The sequence below is a fragment of the Poecilia reticulata genome, linkage group LG1, assembly GCF_000633615.1.
Source record: "Poecilia reticulata strain Guanapo linkage group LG1, Guppy_female_1.0+MT, whole genome shotgun sequence".
NCBI classification, from domain to species: domain Eukaryota; kingdom Metazoa; phylum Chordata; class Actinopteri; order Cyprinodontiformes; family Poeciliidae; genus Poecilia; species Poecilia reticulata.
Window position 1 is genome coordinate 18,600,557 of NC_024331.1, and position 20,490 is coordinate 18,621,046.

At 38.6% G+C, this 20,490-nt stretch overlaps 1 protein-coding gene across 1 annotated transcript in view; it reads left to right on the forward strand.

The window, feature by feature from the left end:
* tet2 (tet methylcytosine dioxygenase 2) overlaps positions 1-20,425 on the forward strand; it is a 28,327-nt gene extending 7,902 nt beyond the window's left edge. Inside the window, exons 2-10 of the mRNA XM_008412058.2 lie at positions 9,172-12,030; positions 12,113-12,203; positions 12,296-12,389; positions 12,491-12,699; positions 13,486-13,636; positions 13,727-13,816; positions 14,337-14,474; positions 14,830-15,184; positions 15,586-20,425. Coding sequence (XP_008410280.1) covers positions 9,216-12,030; positions 12,113-12,203; positions 12,296-12,389; positions 12,491-12,699; positions 13,486-13,636; positions 13,727-13,816; positions 14,337-14,474; positions 14,830-15,184; positions 15,586-16,928 — 5,286 coding nt within the window. The 5' untranslated portion in view covers positions 9,172-9,215 and the 3' untranslated portion in view covers positions 16,929-20,425. The remainder of the gene's footprint in view (positions 1-9,171; positions 12,031-12,112; positions 12,204-12,295; positions 12,390-12,490; positions 12,700-13,485; positions 13,637-13,726; positions 13,817-14,336; positions 14,475-14,829; positions 15,185-15,585) is intronic.
* Positions 20,426-20,490: the final 65 nt, after the last annotated feature.

The window sequence follows — 20,490 nt, forward strand, 5'->3', positions numbered from 1 at the left end:
AAACTGGTTAAACACGTTTTGTCAGAAATGTACAGAGGTGGGGTTTATCCCCAGCAAAGGCAGAAGAATAGTTGACTTACTCATGGCCCAGAAAAGGGGTTCAAGTTTTGTCTTCTCTAAGCATTAACCTTGACATGTTACTCAAGAGTCTGTGAGTCATCAGGCAAAACGCTGACGTTTAACCCAATTCTTAAAAGGGTATATGTCGAATTTGCGTCATCAAAAAGTTGGCATTAATACTCTTATACTTTGCAGTATGTGTAGGAATTTGACAGTTCTCAGGAGGTGATATTAATTTTGATTAGGTGCCAAGAGAAAGAAACTCATTAGTCATTTCCATCTTGCACATCAAAAAGTAGAAAATTTGTTCAAAGCTAGCCGCATATCCCTCCTGTGTTATCTGGTAGATTTCTGTGGTTTTTATGAGTAAATCTCAAATGCTGCATGTTTTTTTTTTTACCACGGCTCTTTGAACGTTACACAAAAAGGTACTCTGAGCATTTGCACTCAAATATAGTATACCATTTAAAAAAATCCTGCTTTTAAAATCATTTGTTTGTTTCTCTCATTTTCTCCACTTAAATTTCTCAAAGGGTTTATTTGCTCTAGTGGCCTTTATTTGATAGTGAATTGACAGGAAAGTGGGTAATGAGAGAAGGGGAAGACATGCAGCAAAGATCACCAGGCCAGGAATCGAACTTGCGACACCCACATCGAGGACTAAGGCCTCCATATGTGGATTGTGCTTAACCCCTGCGCCACCACGGCACCCCTCTCCACTTAAATTTTACCTTAAAAGGTATTCCAACCGCTGACCAACAAACTAGCCCTTCTAACTATTGATTCAAACCCAGTGCTCTGTCCCATGTTTGTTTCTATGCTGTGCCACATGTATTGGAGTTTGTTGCTATAATGGATTCTTTTAATAGCAGCGAGTGTAATCTATAAACTCAAATTCTTTAGATTCCTTCTTGAGTTCCAGCAGCCACATGTTGATTGAAGTGATTGTCAAATGTCTTTCTCTCCCTTTTTTCTAACCATCTGCTTTTAAAATTGACCCGTTAAGACAGTGAGCAGACTTGCACAACATATTTTCAGTTTTTACAAACATTTACAAATGTCAATGTACAGTGAATCAACTGTAAGTTCCTAAAAAGTCTTTAAAGGTTGAACCATTTAATAATCTTCATCTTAGACCTTTAAATGTCCAAATGGTCTGATTTTTTAAAAACTAGGTCTTTGGTCTGCTTGTAAAACAGCAGTTTACAAGCTAGGAGCAGTATGTCTATTAAACAGCAGAATAACTGAACTGATACCCTAACTGAATAACTAGGTAATACCAGCTTATTATTAGGGATGTATTACTGTTATTTTACTGTTTACTGTTGTTGGGGGGCAATTATTACTATAAGAGGTAGTTTAAGGTATTCTTAAGAAGTGGTAATGGGTATGTTTTATGTCAGAGCAGTAGTTATGTATATGTCTTGCCAAATAGACTATGGCACATTTTAAACAGGTTTTTATCATTATTGGAAGAAATGCCACAAAATATCTTTATTAAGTTTTCAGACCATATTGCCAGTCCTAAAGTGTGTAATTTATTTGCTCTAAATAGCAGAGCTGTGTTGAGGTCTAATATTCTGTGCAAGTACTTACATGAAAAGCACTAAAATGTGTAGCTATTCCATGTTTTTTGTTTATGCCTCAAAATCCAAATAATAACTAAATTTTACAGACAACTTTTAAGATGTAATAATCACAAGGTTGTATATTATATTGGATTTTACCATCAATAGGAATTAATTCTTAATCTCCAGTATAATAGAAACCTTTAGAAATTTTTTTTTTGCATGTATAACATAGTGACACATGGGATTTTACTTGAATTGGACGGGCTGTACTGACGTGACATTTTGGTGTGCTTCTATGCATGAAAGGCATTCTTTGTATCATTCTGAATTTCAATTTTACTTAAGGTTAGCTTACTCGTTCAACTTGATGTTTATTCGTGATCTATTTATGGAAAATACGGTATCCAACTTTTTAGCATTTGGTGGTTGGATAGTCTGTGTCTAGAGTTTATTGTTTAAAATGTGACCAAACTACAACTACAGAAGCATAAGGGACAAAAAGCTATGCCAGTTTAAAGACTACAGAGGGAACCTCCACATTTTAGCCACATCTGTCTTGCATTACACATAAAGAACAATGTCAATTGTACGGAAACCTTTCCTCATATGGAGGGGGAGGAGGCTCTCCAGGAAAGGAATTACAAACAGAAGTTTATGTCCTCTTTGTCTCTGCCAGAGTCTATTATCATTGTCGTCTGACTCAAAGGAAAATACAAAGTTACACTTAGCATTTATGAAACTGTTCTTTAGTCTGAACAGGGGTAGCATTACAAGCGCAGTCTTTCTAGGGCTTTTCGTTTCATTTTAAAAATGTGCTATTCGCCCACCAGAGGTTAGTTTCTGGGGAAGTTAAATCTAACTGCAGAGTTGCCCTAGTTTTGGTCAGCGAGTTAGTTGGGGGAGGACAGAACAGGAAGGACAAACAGGTCCGTTGCTGCTGGCTGCCAAGTGATGCAACTGTCATTACGTCACAAGCCAAAGTTTACGCCGGAGCAGATAACTGAGGTGCGCTAAAGAGAACTGCCATGTTGTTGTGCAATCCAAAGACAATCCCCTCCCCCACACAGAAAGCTGTGCAGCAACTTCTGTTGTTATTAATGGAAGTCACGTGTATAACTGAACATCCAGCTTCAGATGTCCAGGTAATAACCTTCATGTGCATCTGCTTCAGAGTGGAAACAAACACACAAAAAAATGTTTTTAGTGGAATGCAAAAAGAAAAACATGCACCAAAAACCTTTCAGCAATCAAACTTTTCATATGGATAGTCTAAAAGGTACAGCATCTGATGATGATTTTTTATTTTACTAAACATTAGCTGCACATTTTAGTAAAATAAAATACAGTAAATTATTTCCAAAGGGTACATCAAGGTGGTTTAGAAATTTTACATTCTAGTTGGCAAATGTTAATCACATTGTATTGATCTGTGCAATATTTAAAGTAGAAAATAAACAATATGTAGGGTTTAGAAAGGTTTGTTCTGAAATGTGTCTGTCTTGTGGAATGCCAAAGAAAAAAAAATGTTTCACTTTGATCTCGAGTGCCTCGCAGAGGAGTTCATGCCCCTTGAACTCTTTCAGACGTTTTCACATTAAATCTTCAGGTCTTGTTGGGACTTTTATGTGATATAGACCAACACCAAGCAGTGTGAAATTGTGTGTAATGGAATACATGGTCTTTAACATTTTTTAAAACAATACTGTGGATGCTCTTATTTGCATTTCTTATTTATTTTTGTCCTCGTAGCATTGTATGTTGGATAATTAGTTTGGTTTCATCTGACCAAAGCACTTTCTTCCTCATGTTTGCTGTGTACTCTATGTGAATTGTGGTGTACTGTTGTTGGGAATTTCTGTGGATAGTTGATGCTTTCTTTGCCTGCCCTCTCAGTTAGGGTGAACTGCCGTGTCTTTATACATCTTCAGATAGTCTTTACATTTACATATTTTGGATTTACCTTTCATATGAGCTTAGGGATTTTGATTTACAATCCAAACCTACTTTAAACTTCTGAACAGATTTCTTTCTGGCCTATCTGCTATGTTCTTTGGTATTCGTGAGGTTGTTTATTGTCTAATCTTCTCCAACAAACCTCTGGTGCCTTCATGGAGCAGCTGCATTTATACCAAGATAAATACAGTACACATGGGTCAACTCTTCTCTAAATAGCTAGGTCCTGAAGACGGTTGGTTGCAGTGGATTCTATTTAGGAGTATCAGATATAATGTGAATGCATGGCACACTTCTTAGATTTTCATTTGGAAAATTGCTGTACGGCTCTTATTCTTCTTTTCAGTTAAGAGTTATTTTATTGTGAGTCAATCACATGAAATCCCCACTAAAACACATTGTCAGAATGCAACCGAACACAGGTCAGAATGAAGTGTTCCATTTAGTTTTTTTTTTTTTTGTCCTAGATTCATTCAGTTTTATGCAGTACAACTGAACTTTACCCAGATCTAGCAAAAATTGACTTTGCCTCTGATTTGGTTTTATTTGAAGCGACATCCAAGGAGAAAGGAGATATGCAGACAGAGGAATCTTTTGTGTCTTCATCAGGCTTGTCATATGCTGAGAAGAAAATAGAGATAGGAGATGTAAAACCAAGCATGTGAGAGACACAGCATGAGTGTGCCATGTGACAAAAATCACAAGCGTAAGTTGCCTGAACAAAAGGCCCTGTACTATGTAAACCATAAATGGGCATGAGTACAACTGAGCCTGTTAAGCATTTGAACATCACTGACAACACACTCAACTAGCATATTAGTAACAACACACTCAGCTAGCATATTGGTAACGACACACTCAGCTAGCATATTGGTAACAACACACTCAGCTAGCATATTAGTAACAACACACTCAGCTAGCATATTGGTAATGACACACTCAGCTAGCATATTGGTAACGACACACTCAGCTAGCATATTGGTTCTGAATTATGTTATGAATTCTAAATTAATTTTTACCGTATCAGCTATTTCTAAATACTCTTTCCAGTGCAGTCAGTCCCTCTCTCTGCACAAGCAAGCTATACATCATGAACTGTCATCATGCGATCTGCCTACAATGCAATAATCAAGTGGTGCATTAAAACAAGCAGTGAAAGAGTTCTCCTCTCTTTGGCAAAACTTCAGATGCAGGTCATGTACTGTTCTCTGTAAATAAATCTTTGCAAAAACGGAACTTATTATACTGAGCTTGATCTTTAAAAGAGGAATAATAATCGGAAATTGATCATATATCTTTTTTTATCATTTGTTTTCATACAGTCAACTAGCTTGTAGGATGGTGACGATTCTGCCACAGGTCATTAGGTTTGTGGAGCAGCAGCTTGAGCTGATTGTTTACCATGGGGACACTAAAACAGTGTTATCCAAGTCCTCTGACCCAATTACGCAAGCAAAGGACTGCTAAGGATAAGGTATCACTGTTAGCTCTTCTCCATGCTGTCAGAATATGCAAGCTACAGTGACTTTTGGTGTGATATGCTAATTAGCAAGCCTCATATTGGAAATATACTCAGTCCGTTTTCTTGTTTTTCGTTTGTTATTGTGTTATAGTAAAATTATTTTAATAACACTTCAACAGTGTTCAAATTATAGGATTGTGTCAGTTAAATACAGGATGTTGATGAACTGATAATAGTGGCATAAAAGTTATAATAGTGTTACAAGAAAAAGCACTTTTATATAAGTAATTTGGCAAGGTGTCAAACTTCTGCTTGCGCAGAACCCTTCAAAAATGTATAGTCTTTAGACTTTGTACATGTTTCATTTTCTTATCTTTTAAACAGGAAAGTACAACCAGGCCCTCTCACCAAAGGAAATTTGTACTTGACATTATGGCCTATTCTGAACAAAACACTAGTGTGACTTGGCAAGTGTGTATTTGATTTACAAGTCTGCCCAAGATCTACCGTTCTCGTAGCTTTGGCAGCAGATTTTATTTATCCTTTAGCATAGAGGTGAACTTTTAATCTATCCATGTGAGTATAATGTCATTAAAATCAATGTTATTTTGTTTTACTTCACAATATCAGTGAGTAGATAAGTTGGCAGGACAAAGCTTGAAATTCCAGGGAGGGAAAAATCCACTTTTAAACACAATCATTGGTTTGTGCCTGACATTACAACCTAAATAGGTACAGGCTCCTAAACATACATTTAAAATTTATTTTTAAAATATTCAATATTTCTATGCATTTTCTGTATTTTTCTTCTATTTTTCTAAACTCAATATGACTGAAGAAACATTTTTTTCTTCTTTTTTGCTGCAAGATGTTTTAAATGTTGTCGCCTTAGGGTCTGAGCTTGAAAGTGCAGGGACCTGAGCCTCCAAGCAGCTGTTGGAATGATGAATGTCACACAGGGCTGCCAAGTAACAGCAAACAGGCTACAAACGCCGTGGCAGGCCTCAAATTTCACAAGCTCTTTCTTTGGGAGGACAAAACAGTTTGAATATGAGTTCAGTCCAAGGCAAATCACACAGCAGAAAGGGAACAGATGTTCCCTTTTAAATATTTATTGCACACATTGTGTCATGTAGTAAATAAAAACAAGGTAAACAGAATGATTTTAAAATTTTAAAACTACTAATGTTTTTCATCATAGCATTCTTACTGATCACAGCTTATTTCAGTGAGATGCCAAAGAAAGTGCTCAAGTGATGAAGGTTTTCTGTGGCTGCTCCATTATAAAATAATGCAGTGTTTCTCCATCCCACCTGGTGCTGCACACTGGCTTTTAGCTGGATGAAAGGAAACGACAAGAAAGACAAAGTCACCTGTTTGCAAACATTTGAATAAAAGGAATTGGACAGTAACATACACTTTAGCTATATAAATACCGTGATTTAAAAAAATGTTTACTTGTATGAATGGAGCAAACAATATGCTTCTAACTAAAAATATGGATGCCTATCTTCAGTGCATTGGTATATAAACAGACTATTAAGCAGTCAGCAAAAAAGTAATAGGCAGTTAAAACTATTTCTTACTAGTTGAACACAACTTTTTCTAGTTTCAAGAGGTGCAAACCAAGTAGTTTGCATGTAATGATTTGCTATCATATTGGCAGAGAAAGACAATCTCGATAAACATCTATCATCTGACTTTGATTTGATTCAATTCTAAATTTCTGACAGCTGACTGACATGACACAGCTGTTATGACCTCAATTTTAATTTAGCATAATCACGTCAAAAGAAGAAACATTTCACTCCATCTGACCCCAGTGTGTGTCTACTGAATATTCAAGAGGTAATGCCTTACTGACCGTTTCAAATTTATATTACTAAAAATGCTGATGCAAATAAAAGAAGTCCACACTTTAGGTTGTGGACAACCTAAAGTGTGTTTCTGTTCACACTTTACGTTAGCAGGTGTCACTTTAAAATGTTTCGGTATATATTATTGTATTACCGGATGCACAATCTGTAAAACTGTGGCACAGCTTTACAGAGGCAGGCTACTGACGTCAGTCTTCATTTTTCATTTTTCTCAGAAGAACCCGTCTGTTTTTTTCTTTAACTTTTTTATGAATAAGCTTATTTCCTACTCTGGACTTTGTACAATGCAATGTGACTGACTAGTTATAGCAAAAAAAAAAAAAAAAAAACGATGTGCAAGACTGTGTAGAAAGGTTGGTAATTGTCTAGGTCAGATATTAGACTGAACAGGAAGAAAAGGATAAATGGCAGCATAAGTAGAGAAGAATTTGACATGTAATTATAGGGTAGAGGTGAAGGCGGTCAGAGAGGGAGAGAAACAATTGCACAGAAACAAAGAAGCTGACTTCTGGTGCTGGAACAAAATCTTACTGGAGAGTTCAGTTTGTGAGCAGTAATTCAAACTGCAGTTCAGTGTTTATTTCTATCAGAAAGCCAAAATAGATTAAAGCACATATGACCTATAGGAAAGATCCAGTGTTGTCATTTCATCAGTATATCTTTGGCTTAGTTTACTGTATTACTTGTAGAGCAAAAATACATCACACTGTCAATTATGCAAGTATTAAGCACTGCTGTAAATTTGGGTTTAAATCACTGCATGGTAGCTGTGTGTGTTTGTGTATCTGTATAAAGCCCCAGATAGACGCACACACAGCTGGGATTTCTTGGCTTTGTTCTGGGTTTGCAAAGATTTTTTCTTCTTGGTCTACATGGGCGTCTCTAACTGTGACGAGCTGCTTGGATTCTTTGGTGCTTTGTAAAACACGGAGCGTGCAATCGGAACGGAGCTGCCCCTAGAGCAGCTTGACATCGGCGTTCACGTCCTGACAGAGTTACTGATTAACATACAAAACAAAGGGAGATTTACATGGGGTAGGGAAGTAGAATTTACTCACTTTGCTGTGTTGCTGCAACAATATTTTCCTAAATTCTCAAATAAATGATCAATTTTAGCATTTATTTGTAGAAATGCAGTGTTTCATACCTTAAAAAAATCTAATTCATTTTTTAAATAAGATAAACTTTGTTGTCCCAATTGAAATTTGTCTTGGGTGCAGACACTGGCTGCTGCATAGCCCAAAATCCCTAACCATCACATTATATTCAACCTTAACACATGAATAATGTTTTAAATTGGGTAAAGTTTATAAATTAATGTTAGGATAATAAACCTTTACTTTCAGTCCCAGATTTCATGCATTTTCTGTTGGATTCAGGTGATTATCTGATCCCCTTGACGTAACGTATGTTAATGTTATAGTTCAACACTGGAGACGCTGGAATGGACTGGCTGTCGTATTTTCAGTGGTCTATTGATATTTTCAGGAGGGATACAAGTCAAGCAACATAATGTGCTAGATTGCAGTCATCATCACATATTAATATGTGAAACATCGCAAATGCGCAGAGCTGTTGGATGGAATATTTCATAAAGTTTTGTATTTCAAGTTTCACACACTCTGTGTGCCAATAATATGTTTTGCCAGCGTTACTAATATTGTATAGACTATGTCAATGCCAAAAGACATATTCCCTCCAGTGTGTCTTGGGCGGTCCCCCTGGAACCTCCTTCCAAAAGGACGTGCCCAAAACACTGGAAATGATGCTCAAGCCAAATCATCTTACTTGAAGTTCTATTCCATTCACCCTCTGCTGTAGGGTGAGAAGCTGACTGGTCGAGCTTCTCACCCTACCTCTAAATCCCTGAAAATGATGTGTTTAACATTGACTGAAAATGACCAATGAGCATCCTTTCATGTCTTCAAGAAAACTATAAACCTTTGGCAATATATGTTATTTATTCTAACACAAGAAGTGCTGGCATGTGGTGTCAGCCTGTGGTTTGAAATGTTGATGTGAAACAAATCATAAAACTGAAACTAGGCACAGAAAATTCTCAATAATAAATCTGGTAATTGTATCAGTGGTTAATATTTGCACACTATGAACTTAAACAGTTTGTCCTTCTGGTTGAAACAAGTAATATCATTATAAAGGCTGTAGTCTCTGCATTGAAGATTGTTTCTATGTTTTCATCTGAAAAATATTCAAAGTAACCTTTACATGCTGTCTTTCTACTCTGCAGGTGGGACAAAGGGCAGCCTGACGTATGGGCTCTGAGCAGGACAGATGGAAACAGAAGAGGCCAAACATGAGGCGGAAGAAAGTTTAATGTTGGGACAGTTCGGAGCATCTCACCATCATTCTCACAAATTCCAGAATGGAGCTCGGTGTTCACAGGAGGATTCTGTGCAGATCAGCGACAGTGAAAGCTGGATTACTGGTGTGGTGCATTATGAACCCAGCAAAGCTGCTGGCTCCATGAAGAGGTACAGAGAGAACTGCAACATTCCCACTTCCGAACAAGCATTGTTCCAACCGGGATTCTTCAAGATGAACGGAGACTTAATGAACGGAGAGTTGAAGCATGGATTCGCAGAGCAGTCCTTAGCGGTCCACCAAAGTAAGAAAATAAAAGTAGATGGTGAAATGAAAGAAAACGGTGACTCAAGCTGTAGTTTTGTGAAAAACTTCTCTGAGTTGACAAAGAAAACCGAAATGGAACAGACTTCTGTTCAGACTGATATTAATTTTGATATAAGAAACTGTCACATACCTAACAGGGATATTTTCAGCCGACCACGAAATAAGTCTGTTCCAAACGGTGCTGTATCATCTTCCTCAACCATAGAAAGTACTCCCGGTGATCTGCTGGAAAAAACCTTGTCTCAGTATTATCCTGAGCAAGTGTCCATTGCACCACAAGCATCTGGATCACAGCTGGATACTGTCAATGACTCACTCGCCACACGCTCGGTTGGTGAAGGTGCTCAACCCCCTGCTGTAACCTCAGGGCTGTCGGAGTCACAGCAGCAGCCGCCGCCTGCAGCATCCGCAGAAGGCGTCAACAGCTACAACTCTGGCAACTATTTAGTGAATGGATATTCTAGTAACTTTGGAGTAAATCAACAGCAACAGCCTTCATCTTACTCTGGTCAAGAGATGGTTCTGGGGGCACAACAGCATCCCAGTGGGGCACAATGTTTTCCAGATAACACAAACCCTCAAGGTACATATACAAAAACCCAGCAGGAATACAACCCAAGGTCTTTTCTGAACCACAATAATCCCTCGCAGGCTCCAGAGGCGGGTGGATATGGATCTCTTAATTCTGGTGCAAATGAGAACAGCCAAAATGACAATGGAGCTGGTCTGTATCATGACACCAACATGGGACTCCAGTGCGAGACTCGAGCTCAGAATTTCCAGGATAACTCTGGACGACAACATCATCCTGATGGTCAAATGGGAAACAGCCTCCAGCAGCAAAATCACTCTGTGTCAGTAAACGGTGTGGAGGATGCACATCAACAAAGAGTCAACATTTCATGTTCCACTCCCAGCCAAACTAATTGGATAGAAAGGAATCTTTCACATTCCCAGCAGCAGTCGACACAGTGCACAGCATCCCAGGCAAAAGAGCAAGACATGTGGAGAGCTAAGCCTCAGTCAGAACAGCAGAGCACCAGCCCCCAAGTTCAAAACCAGATACTGGAGCAAAACCAAGCGCAAAGGTTCAGGGAAACGCAGACACAAGGACTTTTTACAGACACCGGCCGAGGGTCTAACAGCTCGCTTCAAAAACAGCCAGACTGTCTACCTGCTCACATGCAATGTGCTGCAGTTCAGCACAACACTGCCTCTGAGTGGCAGCAGTCCAACTCTAAAGCACCCCAGATGCAGCAACATTTACTCCAGAAAATGCCTGAGACAAAAAGCTTCCCTCAGAATCAGCAATCTAACTGCTACCTCTCCCCAATGCAATCAGAGCACTTACACGAGGACAAAGACTTGCAGGAGATATTGTCAGTAGAGTTTTTAACAACACAACAGCAGCACTGTCAACTTCAACGCCCGCTGTCCCACCCACCGCAGTTTGAAGCCCAGCAGCTCAAATCTCCCACCTACAGACCTCGCAGCCAGCCTCCACCAGGCCAACACCAGCCTCAACCAGACCAGCCTTTCAGTAACAACCATCAACACACTGACCAATCAGCATTCACCTACAATAACACAGAGATGCAACAGCCACAACATCAAAGACAGCGTCTTGAAAACTCAGGCAGCCAAAACCTCAAACAGTTTCAACCACAGCAGCCTAACAACCACTGCCATGAGCCCAACCAGGTGGACTTAGCCCAGACGTCTTCTCAGTCACAACCTCACCTACCACAGGGTCTGTTCAGCCAACAGTCAGGAACAAGGATGTATCCCAAAGCCGAGGAGCAGGCGAGGGCTTCTTGCGCCCAGTTCCAAACAGGACCTCGACTACCTCTGGGACCAGCAAGTCCCCATGCTGACTTTCAGAGGCATGCAGCTCTTCGCATGCGTCTATTACAAAGGCAGGAACGCCACGGCCCTTCTCAACTCCCTCAAAGCCCAGTTGACTCCAAACAAAACCTCGGAGCTGTAAAAATGGAAAACGGCCCCAGATTCGAGTTGCCCACCTCACGGCAGCAAGAACAGCCGTTTATGACCCGTGATACAGGTGGGGTCAAGATCAAGACTGAAAATCAACATTCACTATGTGTTCAAGACAGGAAGCCAGGGAACATCATTGCCTCTATGGAACAAAGCTTGAGGCAGTACGAGCTCTCGAATCTATTCGAGAAGAAACATCTCGTCGTTAATTCATCAAATAAAGTCAAAGTGGAATCCTCAGGCCCTGTCACCATACTATCAACCAACATGGATATGAGCGGGGCAGACTCAATGGCCACAGCAGCTTCTGTTCTGAAAAATACCCTGGACTCCACTCCCAAGAAGGAACAGCTCCTTAAAAATTTCATAGATTCCCCCATGAAGTTGTTAGATACCCCTGTAAAGAATCTTCTGGATACCCCCATGAAAACTCAATATGAGATCGCATCATGCCACTGTGTTGGTAAGGCTCATCCTGTGGGTGATGAACTGCGATCAATGGTTTAAGTTGTAATTCTTAACATTTTATGCCTTATTTAATTTAGATCAAATCATTGAGAAGGATGAAGGTCCATATTACACTCATTTGGGCTCAGCACCTACTGTCGCTGGCATTCGAGAGCTGATGGAGAAAAGGTAATCCACAAATTAATAGAGCATTAGAGGAAAGCTGACAATGTTTTGCAACTTCTGTTTGTCTTTTCTTAACATTTTATTATGTTTTGAAGGTCTGGCATCACTGGGCGAGCCATCAGGATTGAGAAAGTAATTTACACCGGCAAGGAGGGGAAAAGTACACAAGGATGCCCCATAGCCAAATGGGTATGAAAATGTTATTTTATTTTTTTGTATTTTATTTGTAATCTGATAAATTGGCTGCCTTTAAATATTTCTGTGATACCTGTGTGTGTGCTCTGTTTCAGGTGATTCGGCGATCCAGTGTAGAGGAAAAGCTACTGGTTTTGGTGCGTGAACGTACCGGTCACAGATGTGACACTGCCTGCATCATAATTGTAATTCTGGTCTGGGAAGGCATCCAGCCCAGCTTGGCTGACCGCCTTTATCTCGAGCTGAGTGAAACTCTAACAAAACACGGAGCTCATACACAGAGACGCTGCGCTTTCAATGAGGAGTAAGTTACAGCATTGCAGTACTCAGAAGTGTCTTATAATTAAATAACTACATCTTAGTAGTTTACAGGTGCATTTAAAAGATATTATGGAAAGGGTAAATTGTTATTCTGTTCAAAAAGGGAAATTCATAACATATGGCTTCACAATAAAACAGATTTCAAACATTTAATTTCTGTTAAGGTATGATGTATTTTCCAGGGACACGGTGCTACCTGTAGCACAATCAAGTAACTATGTTACCTTCTGTTGTTATAAAAATGTATATATATTAAAAAAGTTTTTTAAAAATGTGACTTTGCATCATAGTCACATCCTCCATGAACATCTCAACAGAGTCACAGAGAGATTACCATCCATGTCATGTTGCACTGATACAATAGTTGATGCAAAATGAACCTGAATGTTTCGAGTACATATACAGTACATGAACAGACTGTACTGCTGATCCTTTGTGCTAGAAACCTTTTTTAATCATTTTGTGTTATTGTGTTAAAATTTTCTGACAAACTAAATCTTGGGTTTTCATTGGCTGCAAGTCATCGAAATTAAAGAAATAAATGCTTTAATCCATCACTATGTTTAATGAGTCCATATGTATTTTTGCTAACTGGATTATTTAAATAAAATAACTATTTAGTTATATTTAGTTGTTTTGTATACACCTGTCAGACTTAAATATTAGAAATGCATTATGTTCAAGATATACTCCCACAGTGTAAATCTATTCTGTTACTCAAAGTATTTTAGCTAAGTTTGTTTTGTCAATGTTACCTGTACACTTTCAGGAGGACCTGTGCATGCCAGGGCTTTAATCCTGAAGCCAGCGGCGCGTCTTTCTCTTTTGGCTGCTCTTGGAGCATGTACTATAATGGCTGCAAGTTTGCCCGAAGCAAAATCCCAAGGAAGTTTAAGCTTCTAGGAGACGATGTCAGAGAGGTATTTAATAGAAATGATGTTGAGGATCATGGCTGTAGCCAAATTCAAAACACTTATATTTAACTTGATGTTAAACATTCTGTTTTTTAGGAAGAGAATCTTGAGAAAGGTTTTCAGAATTTGGCAACATTACTGGGTCCTTTGTATAAAATAATGGCCCCTGAAGCCTATGGAAACCAGGTGAGTATATCTTGGTATTTATAAGACCTCAATACATCAAATAATTTCCTATTTATCTACTAAAATAATATACATACACATTAATAAAAGACATAGCTGATCCTCATATCAAATAAGCAAAAGCAAGCAGGCTTTTAAATTATTATAAGACCATAATTTCTCAGTAATGTTGTGAAATTTGTACTTTCTGACTTTAGTGAGGGCACTTAGTAAAATAAGCAGGCGCAAAAAAATCTTAATATGACCTTAAAAAGAGTGCACTATAGTTCTGTGGGAAAGGCTGTGAACTGTTATCATGTACAAGATTTGTTTTCTGCTCCATGTGTCTTAAAAAGGATCAGATTTGATAATAGCGTGACGGAATCTACACGTCTGAAGGATTGTGTGTGAATATGATCTGCACAAAGAAAGCTTTGTGTCTGGCTAAACATAGATTAGACAGATTAAACAGTTCTTACATTTCTGACAGGGTTTTTGTAATGTTTAAAGCTTTTGTATTTCCCCTTGTGTTTGTCCGTAGGTAGAACATGAGCACAGGGCCCCAGATTGTCGCTTGGGGATCAAGGAGGGACGGCCTTTCTCCGGAGTGACTGCATGTTTGGATTTTTGTGCCCATGCTCATAGAGACCTCCACAACATGCAGGGAGGAAGCACTGTGGTAAGCGTGGGGACCTAGGAAACATGTTTTTACACTCACTCCCTGGTCAAAGTATTTATGCTCCCATAGAATTGTCATATCTCCTCTTGTTGCAACTATAAATCTAAATATTTTTATTGGGATTTTTGCTAATAGGTCAACACATAGTTGGGGATAATTTTGAAATAGAAAGAAAATCTTTCTCTGTTTTCAACTTTTTTTCAAATGAAAATCAGAGATACCAAATAAAAGACCCTGAATCATATCCATAGTATTAATAAAAGAAATGTAATCTATATAATATATAAAGTGCACCTGTATGTAATCTGAATAAAGCTGCATTTACCTTATTCTGGCATGTACCTTTTTTTCCTAGGTGTGCACATTAACGAGGGAGGATAATCGAGAAATTGGAAAGATACCAGAAGATGAGCAGCTCCACGTCTTACCTCTTTACAAGGCTTCGAGCACCGACGAGTTCGGCAGTGAGGAGGGCCAGCAGGAAAAAATAAAATCAGGGGCCATTCAAGTCCTCAGTGCCTTCCGTCGTCAGGTGCGCATGCTTGCAGAGCCTGCCAAGTCTTGCCGGCAGAAGAAACTGGATGCGAGAAAAGCGGCTGCCAACAAGAATGCCATGCTGGAAAGCTCAAATGATAAGGCAGAAAAGGCCCTTTTGGCCAAGGCAAAGGCTGGCACTTATGAGAACACTGTCCAGAGCACTCCATTTACAGGTAGAGTAACATTTTATAAAGACTTTTTTTTGGGAAACTCCCATTTTAAAATATGGTTGGGTGATATGACCTAAAAATCATTTTTGATTTATGTGAGCTTTACTGCGATATGCAATTGATATTGTGATACAATTTGGGTTCCTAACAACTGTATTTAAGTGTTGTAGTGGTGTACCCAGACAAAAACAAACCTTACACCTGTCCCTGCATATAATCGTTTAGTAGAAGTAACTTTCGATCAGTCCAACTTCAAAACAAGGGTGTGGCTCAAAGTGAAAACAGTAAATCAATTAAATAGTGCTTTTTCACAGCACTATTTAATTAATGAAAAGACTGACTAGTAAAATGTGACATGAAATCAGTTTGTTTTCATACGTTTTTGGCCTTGTTTTGTTTTCTAGGTGCTCTGGGAGCCCCCCTTCAGTCAGGTCACCCATCATATCCCCTTGGGGTCATGCCGCAGCAATTTCAGCAACCACAGCACCAGGGCATGTACCCCCCTTACCCCTCCTCATCAAACACTGCTCTCCCAAGGTTCTCTAACAGTCCTGGCTCTTTTCCAGGCTCTCCAAAGCCAGGAAGCATGTACACCGCTCAGCCATCAACACCAGCCAGCCATTTCCTCTCTTCACTTCCAAACTCATACATGAATGGGCCAAATCGTCCACAACCAGGTCACCAATGTAACGGAGGAATGCCTGTTGAAAGTTACCATCAGTTCTATGCACCAAACCAAAATCAGCTGGATGTGTATCGCCAACAGCGGCCAGCGTTTTTCCCCGAGCAGCAGTATGGTGTCCAACAACGCTTTGAGCTCAATTATCCATCTAGGTACAGTCAACCAGGCTTCCAAGTCAATGGTTACAGTGCCATGCGTCCACCTCAGCCCATGAGACACTATGGTCCTTTTGGCAGCAACAGAACCTCAGATGCCCGGTTCATTGACACCCTAACAGGAGCACCCTCTGTTCATGGTGGCATGGATTATGCACTTGCTGTAAGTAAAGGCAATCAGTTTGGAGAATACCCAAGTTCATACTTGCCTCAGAGTCCACACATCCCAGGCCGCGATTCCTTCCCTATGCAACTTAATACAGACGTGGCCATGCCTAATCCACAGATGCTCCCAGCTCAAATCAGCAGTGGCTGCTTAAACCCTGAAACACAGTCAGGGTTGGGTCTTTCCAATGGTGGACAAATTGCCTCCAATATTAAGTCGGAGCCTGGAGCGCCTCAGACACCCACGACCCCCAAAAAACCAGAAATGTGGTCAGACAACGAGCACAACTTCTTGGATCCTGAAATCGGTGGTGTGGCTGTAGCTCCAAGCCATGGCTCTGTACTCATTGAGTGTGCAAAACGAGAGCTGCATGCCACAACGCCCCTCAAAAACCCAGACCGCAACCACCCAACACGCATTTCCCTTGTCTTCTACCAGCACAAGAATCTGAATGAGGCAAAGCACGGGCTGGCCATGTGGGAAGCTAAGATGGCAGAAAAGGCTCGCGAGAAGGAGGAAGAGGCCGAGAGGAATGGCGGGGAAGGGACTCCGAGTAAGAGCAGCAAGAAGGGGGGGAAGCGGGAGCATTCGGAGTCTTCAGAGGCTACCGGAGAACCGCCATACAAGCGTTTCATAAAGGCACTAATGGAAGGATCGTCATCATCGTTCACAACTAATACTCACGTCATGACAACTCCATATGCATTCACCAAGGTCACAGGGCCTTACAGTCAGTTTGTGTAGAAAACAGCCTCTAAGGAACTTGAAGGTGCTTCAACCCAAACCACATGCATCAAATCACTATCGGCAACCTTGCGATGGAAAAACAAATGTGCTACGTTTCTCAACTCTCACACAACCGAGCTTTACTAGTTGATCCTACTGAGGTAACTTTTGCAATACCAGAAAAACAGTGGTGCTTTCAGTCTAACACACAAGGAACTTTTTCAGCTGGAAACAAAGTTTCTTTTAATGGTGGCTTTATTTTTCTTACAAAATTTCTAATATTTGCATAAAACACTGACTTTCAAAACTCACGGTGCTGAAAAGTATGCTTATCACCACTTTCAAATGCCTTCACACTAAAACCAGACTACACTCTACAAGAGACTCACAGTTCATCTACTGGTCACTGTCTAAAATCACCCGACAGTGAAATCATGAGCATCTCCATCATTTTTAAGAAGTCAGTGTTTCTAAGAGCACTTTTTTTTTTCTTTTTTTTTTGAGTTTAATGTTTCAGACATTAAATGAAAAATTACAATCTGATCATGCTGTATAGCAAATATGTACAGGTGCATCTCAGTAAATTAGAATACCTTCCAAAATGTAATTTATTTTAGCAATTCAGAGCAAAGCAGTTAAACCCATTTAATAGGCCCATTACAGAGTGGTGTATCTGAAGTGTTTATTTCTGTTGCTTTCAGTGATTATGGCTTACTGCAAATGTAAACTAATTTATTAGCTTCTTAGCTTTTCTTCATAAAAAAAAAAACAAATCAAAAAGTTTTTTCATATTGAAATCTGGGTCTATATTAAAGTACGTCTTTGTTGAGGCTTTTTGCATAAATTTCTGCGTCAGCACAGTGTTGCATTATGCTGACTTGATAAAACACAGTGGATCAAAACCAGCAGATGACTTGGGTCCTAAGTCATAACTGAATGGAAAATTTTTCCTTCCTCTCAACTTTACATCAATTAATATTGGAGCAGCTATATAAGTAATTGTAAAAATAAATAATAAAAGATCTAATGATCATTTTAAGCTCTTACTATTGATTGTAGCAAACCTTAAAATCTAACAGTGTGTTTGCGATTGTTAATCTGCTCTTTCCCCTTGTTTTTGGTTTCATTTTGAATAAATGTAATTATTGTGTTGTGTTTTTCGGTGATACAGCTGCACTACTTAATGTATCTTTATAATGAAGTGGTATGTAAAAGTTTTATCTTGAGAGAAATATTTGTGCTTGTGAGGCTTTTCTTATGCACTCTTATAGACATATAGTCTTTTAAAACATTTTTAATACTTTTTGAGAACATCAGCGATATGTTTTATTATTATTATTATTGCTATTGGAGCAGTTCCAACAAAATAGAGAAGAAGAAAAAAAATATCAGGCCAAATAACTCATTGCTATCTGATACCAAGTCAGCAGTACACCATGATTGTGTAAACCATTTTACATCCATATCTGTTTTAAAATCCTTTTTTTTTTGTTGGTCTTATGTAGAAGAAGATGAATTTTATTTCGTTTCACTATTTGCTGGCAGCCATAGCAACCTGAAGTAACAGAAAACTGTGATATATGTCAGACTAATCGAAATGAATTGATGAGTTCAAGTTCCCAGTAATATTGTAATTTATGGAGATGCATCTGTTGTACTTAGTTCAAGTACCTGGGAAGAAAATTAACTTGTCATCTTATTGGTGCTTTTATCACTATCTGGTGTTTATTTATACTGTAAAATTGAGCCATTCATGTGGTGCATTCTAAACATTTTGGGGACAAAAATATAAATATATATATTTTCTCTTTAGTTTTTAGCAGGTTTACTTTGCTGTTCTTTGTGACTGTTTTTATAGCTCCTTACTGTAGATTCTCCAAATATCCTGGCTTGTGAATTTTACATGTAGTTTTATGTCTGTGGTGCTTTTATACACTGAGGAACACAAAACAGGGTAAGCTCAGTGTCAGAGGGCAGCTGACTTGCTGTTGTGATCGAATTAAGACGGACAGGTGCGATTTGTACAGTAAGTTAATTACCCATATTAGACTTTTGGGATTTATGTTGTAAATTATGCCGGGTGTCATTGTGTTTCTTTAGGTTTCAACTGATTAATTTCAACAAGGTGCTATTCAGCCTAGTAGAAATGTACAATGTGACGAAATTTTTGACGAAATGAAAAGGCTTATAAATAATGTACAGCGTAAACCTGTCGTATACCTCAAAACTAGCTCGGCAATAGGATTATTACATATCGGTTATTGCCTGTGTGCTACTTTCACAATATTAGGCCACCAAAAGGCAAAAAGGAAGCTCTTGTTTTTACTTTCAGTGTGTTTTGAAAATATTAGTTGAACTTTTAACATTACTGTAAAATCAGGGACATTTTTAATTAATTCTTTCGCAAATCTGTGTTCAAACTTTTTTTTTTTTTTTTTTTTACAGTCGGGGACTTGTTCTGAATCCTGACTTGTGTTCTTGTTTAATAGATTTCACATAAGTTCAAATGAAAAACACATGCTATCCTGCAAAATTTCTATTTTAGCTAGTGAGAGGGTATTTTCGAAATTAATCAACATTTATGCACTCAGTTGTCAAAAGGGAAAGATATTGACTAAGTTAAAGCAATTTGTTTGCCTTTGCCACACGAGACCACGGCAATGATTGATGCGACTGCACGTTTTGCGCCTGCATGTTAGTAAATTTAATTTATAACCACTGAGCAACTTAATTATTTTTTTCCACTTAATTATGGCAATTTAACTGAATATCAGTCGTACTTTAACGGAAACTCTCCCCAATTCTTTCACATATTGATTTCTTTGAAAGCACTTCATTTATTTTTTAGTAAGAGTAGTATGTAGTAAAAAAAAAAATGTTTTATTTAAACAAATTGTACATGTGTTTAAAAAAAATAAATAAATTATGTTACATTGTACATAGCAAGAATTTGTATTGCAGGAGTACAACTCACTGACATTCATGTTGGGCTCTTTTTATTCTGTCAAATAGACCCTTGGCTCCACATATATGACCTTTAAAATAAATTTTAAAAAATTAATAACTGGAGCTTTTCAAGGTAAATGAAATGAAATGATAATGGATTATCCAGGAAGTTTTGTAAATACTACACTCACTTTCACAGCAATGTTTACAGTTATAGAAGCTAGCTCAGTTCTTTAGAGGCTCTGGTTTATAATTGTTTTGTAAAACGAATCCTTCATTAAAAAAAAAAAAAAAAAAAAAGGTTGGATATCATTGTACAGGACCCAGCTACAGTAGCAGGTTGTCGATGAGAAAGCCGAGGCACCAGAAGCGGGTTTTAAAGCATAGCCATACTTGAAGATGCTTCAGAGTGTTTCTGAGTGAGTCAACTTTACTTGAATGACTTTCCTGACTTAACCTGTACATTTTATGTGCTGAACTGAGCGAGGTTAAGCCAGCAGTTTGTACACACTTGGTCTTTTTGCAGTTAGACACTAAAAAAAAAGAAAGAAGAAAAAGTGAAAAAAAAACAAAAAACATTTTTTTTGCCCAAGTTCTCTCAAAGTTCGGTATGCTAAAACAATAAAATGAGGTT